This window comes from Sander vitreus, chromosome 4, assembly GCF_031162955.1.
Source record: "Sander vitreus isolate 19-12246 chromosome 4, sanVit1, whole genome shotgun sequence".
Classification (NCBI taxonomy): Eukaryota; Metazoa; Chordata; class Actinopteri; order Perciformes; family Percidae; genus Sander; species Sander vitreus.
Genome location: NC_135858.1, coordinates 31,847,088 through 31,852,066, shown reverse-complemented (window position 1 = coordinate 31,852,066; position 4,979 = coordinate 31,847,088). Strand labels below are relative to the sequence as shown.

General features: G+C 39.4%; 1 protein-coding gene across 1 annotated transcript; it reads right to left on the bottom strand.

Annotated features, from left to right (window-relative positions):
• Positions 1-901: 901 nt before the first annotated feature.
• LOC144516343 (acidic mammalian chitinase-like) lies at positions 902-4,713 on the bottom strand. The gene is made up of 11 exons (XM_078247569.1): positions 4,689-4,713; positions 4,570-4,596; positions 4,221-4,425; positions 3,981-4,037; positions 3,598-3,763; positions 3,384-3,508; positions 3,156-3,279; positions 1,875-2,057; positions 1,668-1,784; positions 1,410-1,553; positions 902-1,156 (listed from the first exon to the last, which is right to left on the bottom strand). The coding sequence occupies exons 1-11, from the start codon at positions 4,711-4,713 to the stop codon at positions 902-904; spliced, it is 1,428 nt and encodes a 475-aa protein (XP_078103695.1).
• Positions 4,714-4,979: the final 266 nt, after the last annotated feature.

The following is a 4,979-nucleotide window of genomic DNA, read 5'->3' as shown; positions in this document are numbered from 1 at the left end:
TAGCTGTCAGCATTTTAACCATGTTTATTCCAGCTGCTAGCTAACGGTAGGCTAACATTACCTGCTGCCAAATGTAGTGTTAACAAGTGTGACATGCGGCGATTTTTTAGTTGCCTCGGAGAGCAGCGCAGGTATTTAAGTGGCACCGAAATCTGCATTGCTATTCGGTCCAGTAGATAACGATCATTAAGGCACCGGTGTCGTATTAGCACCGGGTCTTGGTACCCAACCCTAGTAACAGCTGAATATTCTATTTCATGATGAAAAAGTAGAGACGATTGTAGACAAAAATGAAGAGAGATTTTATCTTAGTTTTTATTTTATGCAAAACATTTCAGTCTCGTCTTTTTTCGTCAACAATAATACATTTTAATTTAGTCTTAGTCAGTGTTTTTGGACATTGGTGCAGTCGTCATAATCTCGTCTTAGTCATGGAAAAAAAGGTTGTTGACAAACTCGTCTCGTCTCGTCTGACGAAATAAACACTAGTATGATATTGTACAAAAATGTATACACAACAATTCGTATAATATGCTACGAAATTAGGCGACCGCCAGCTTTTCTCTGGCAGTTGCCAGTTGTTGCTAAATGGAGAAAAGTAACTGTCAGCCTGTACCGGTCACTGTTTTTATCTGAATTACCTTCAATATTACTATTGATAGGATATGTAGGGTAAGGTCAGAATGTAGCTTTTGTTTTTAATTAATTGTCAAACAATTTTTTTACACATACACAAACATACACATTTAAAATGTATCTTCTTTTATTCCCACTTCTTTTCACTTCTAATTAACATGCTGTTTTCTAAACATGACTATATGACAGCTTTTTATTTTCAAAAAGGATAAAAACAAATGTTTTCTGAGATGTCACTCAGAAACAGTCCTCCACTAGTTAAGAATTAAGCCCACACACAGCACTTGCAACTGTCATCAAAGACAGTCCCGACTCCACACTGCCTCAGATAGGTTCGGCCGCCTGCACACACGTAGAAGCTGCTGTTGTCAGCAGGGTTGGGGTACGTGCCGTCGGGCTTGTCTTTGCAGAAGCCATGTCCTGGAATAGGGATGGTGGTCTTGGTGGATGGAGCATTGGTGGTACCACTGGGTTTGGGGGTTGTTCTTGTGGCTGGTGCTGTGGTAGTAACAGCAGGTTTCTTGGTTGTGCTAGTCGGTGATGCTGTGGTAGTAAAAGCAGGGTTCTTGGTTGTAGTTGATGGAAGGGGGGGCATATCTGTGAGAAAAAGTAAGACTAAATTATACAAAAAGGTCCATTTTGTAAAAATATGGCTTGTATAAACTAAATGGTACCATTTTGTTTTCCAAAAACATTACAAGAACTTAACTGTCGCGGGATAACTTAACTTTTCTTGTCTTATCTCAAACATATTGGCTCATAAAAAAAGAGACGGAAGACTTACCAACATCAATGAGTTTGCGCAGATGGGACAGCAGAGGATGGCTTCCCTGTCCACAGAACTCTCCTTTAAAGTCATCCAGATCCAAGGCCCACACAAAGGCACCGCCATACTTCATGTCCCTCATGTACTGGACCTGTGGATTGAACAAGACGAGTCAACCACAAAGTAAGGAATAATCTATCTCTTGAATTCCACCCTGCAGACCAACCCTAAATCTGTAACCTCTGTGTATTGATGTGCTACATACCTTAATCTCATAACTCTCCCTGGTGTCGAATCCCACCCACTCGTTGTTCTTGACAGCATAGGGAACTTTCTGTTCGTCAATCCACTGAATGGTGGTGCCCTTCAGGAAGGTGCAGACCTGAAATACCACATTAAATGTCAATAGATTGTTACATGGTCTATCCATTCTACTTGTGTTAGTATGCATTTCATTTTATTCAGACTTTACCTCATAGTAGGACCAGAATCCAGCTTCACGTGTGAATGGTCCGGCTGATGCAGCACCATTAGCTGGGGCTCCAACGCCAGTGTTTGATGATGTCAGACGGAAGGTACGACCATAAGCAGCAAATCCCATCATCAGCTTCTCCACTGGGGTGCCTTGGTCTCTCCAGTATTTCATGGCATAGTCCTGAAATAGAAATGGAATAGAAGGGATGGTTGACGCAGACACAAGGCCTGGATTTCTTTATGGACACAGTAGCAACTGACAGTGCTTGTCAGGAATAAAAAGGATCTTCTACAGTAAGTATTTGTTATTGTACTTCCATAAAGTTAGGGGGCATGTGAGAGATGACGCAGCATGTATTATCTGTTTCTCACAACCCTAGATCCTGTCTCCTCAAGTGTAGTTAAAGATCATCTCCTTACATCAATCCCAGGAATTGTACTGTACTCATAGTTTCAATCTTTCAATTTTCTCTGGTGTAGTTTGGAAAATGGCTCATGTTATACCCCTACATAAGGGAGGTGAAAAGAACAATCTTAACAACTTTAGACAAATATCCAATCTGCCTTGCTTGTCAAAGATCCTATAATCTCTGATAAATGATCAATTGAAGGTGGTACTGTCTAGAGCTTCCATTTTGAGTCCATTTTGAGTCAGTTTTAGAGCAGGGCACAGTACTATAACTGCTGTTTGCCTGCTCTTGCAGAGGCTACATAATATTGTATTTGATATGAATGCATGTAAATGGCTCAGGAACTACCTATCAAAGAGACAACAGTCTGTACGCGAATGAAACAGTGCTGTATTATGAACTTCTCACAATCCTTAAAATCAATTCACTTGTACCTTTTGGAGATTCTCCAAACTTCTACTTGTAATTGCTTTACATATTTGTATTTTCTTTTACATCCTAATTATCCCAATTTATTTATAAAATATATTTTTCAGTTCATAATGTTTTGTAGATAACTATTCTTTTATGATGGTTTTTCTTCTTCTGTGTTTTCTCTTCTTGTTTTTTTATCTTTGTAATTGACTTGATGTCATGTAAATGAGGGCCACCCCTTAATGATCTCTTGAGTGTAAATAAAGGTTAAATGAGAACAGCAGAGGCCTAGATATAGTGTCAAGCCTAAAAAATGCTGGACCCTAATTTTCCCAAATTGTGCCCGGTAAATTACCAGATTTTTCAAACTCTACAAGTCTTTTGTAACGACTCCAAGCCCAAGCAAAGAATTTCAGAATGTTCGGGGCACCAAAGAGCACCACTACATCTCTTACAGTGTTGAAGTAGATGAGGTCACCACTGTCATGTGAGCTGCGGTACAGTGGGCTGTTGTGTCCAGTCGATCTCTCCCAAGCTCCATGGAAGTCATAGGTCATCACATTGATAAAGTCCAGATGCCTGAAATGCATATGAAATACTGATTAACATGAACTACTGAGCCCTTATTTATCAAAAACAATGATTGATTTAAAATAACAGTATTCCAAAACAATCTGCAGTACTTGGCAATCTCAGAAATCTCATATCCAGCATCGATGGTTCCTTTCCCAGCAGATACTGCTGCAGTCAGCATGAGCTGAGGATTGCCAGTGGCCTTGGCCTCAGCTGCATAGGCTTCAACAAGTTCCTGCAAATACAGACAATAAGAGACTTTAAAAATATAGTGTCATCAATGCAATACATTTGTTCCCAATGGCTCAAGAGTTCATGACCTACCTTGCAGAGCAGACTGAACCGCTGTTTGTCCACTGGGGGACTTCCACGAGATCCAGGGTACTCCCAGTCCAGATCCAGACCATCAAATCCATGAGTCCTCAGGAATTTGATAGAAGACTGGATGAACTTCTGACGGTTGGCAGGAGTGGACACCATGATGGAGAACCTGAGGTAATTTGTTAAAAGTAAATAGCAACATTATCCTAAAATGATAGTAAAAATCAAAACTATTGATCATGAGGTTGACATATCTGATGCTACTATTTTTTGTCTAAATTCATGCCATATCTTCCGTGTCTGATGTAAATTAAGCTTTCATTCCATGTTCAACGTTTGAGATGGTTTTGATCGACAACTTTGATAAACAAAGCAGAAACACTCACTGGGTTGAGCCAAAGTTCCATCCACCAACAGCCAGTAAGGTCTTCAGACTGGGGTTCCTTTAAAAAATATATGTAGTATAATATGATATGAAATATGATTTGTTTAATGCAGAATATTTGAGTTGACAAAGGCCTGCTAAACTGTGATTTTCAAAATTCATGTTTGAATTTTGGTCATCCACACACAGATTAAAGCGCAAGCTGAGGTAATATTTCACATCGTGGAAAGACAGTTCTTACTTGCTCTTCAGGCCATTAAAGGTCATGTACAGGGTCTCGTCATTCCATTCATATGTAACCAACTCGTTTTTGTTGTTAATGATGGAGAAAGCATAAATCAGATGGGTGCACAGGAAGGGATCCACATTCTGGGGCGTGTATTTCCCAGTCCCAGGTCTGTACTGGGACCAGTTGGTGAAATAGCATGCCATCTTGGAGGCAGTTGCTGGAGATCAGTGAAAGCAAATCTTTGGTCAGCATTGCACATAACCATGTAATTTTCAGACACTTTAAGACATATTGCTCAGTCAGTGCCAATATAAAGTGTAGTTGTATGACCATGTCATTGTTAAGAGAAAGAGTAACTTACCCAGCTGGCACATCACCAGGCACAAGCCTAAAGAGAGGTACACACAAAAGAATGATTGCATACATACATAATATAAGGCATTGTGGTGATAAAAGCATTGAGGCCTGATAGCTGTTTACCTGCCAGAAGAGTGAACTTGGTCATCTTGATTTGAAAGCTCACCACTTTAACTTCTTTTTTCTAGAATAAGTAAACAGATTTGTCGAGGACAAAACAAAGACAAACAAAATGAATATGATTGCATATTCTGGAATTATTAAGATGATTCTTATGTACAACTTGACTTTAACTAGTATGAACTCAAATCATGTCAACCATCATAGTTTCTCTTGAATCTTTAGAACTTTTTGTGCATTTTTTTTGAATAAACAAATATCAATCGAAGTTAGTTACCCTTTGATTGACCAAGT

Coding starts and splice junctions, on each gene's coding strand:
- LOC144516343 (XM_078247569.1), bottom strand. CDS start 4,713: ATGACCAAGTTCACTCTTCTGGCAG. Junction 3,280..3,383: donor GAGATTTCTGAGATTGCCAA/GTACTGCAGATT, acceptor TATGCATTTCAG/GCATCTGGACTTTATCAATG. Junction 1,157..1,409: donor TTGATGTTGGTAAGTCTTCC/GTCTCTTTTTTT, acceptor AGCACAACCAAG/AAACCTGCTGTTACTACCAC.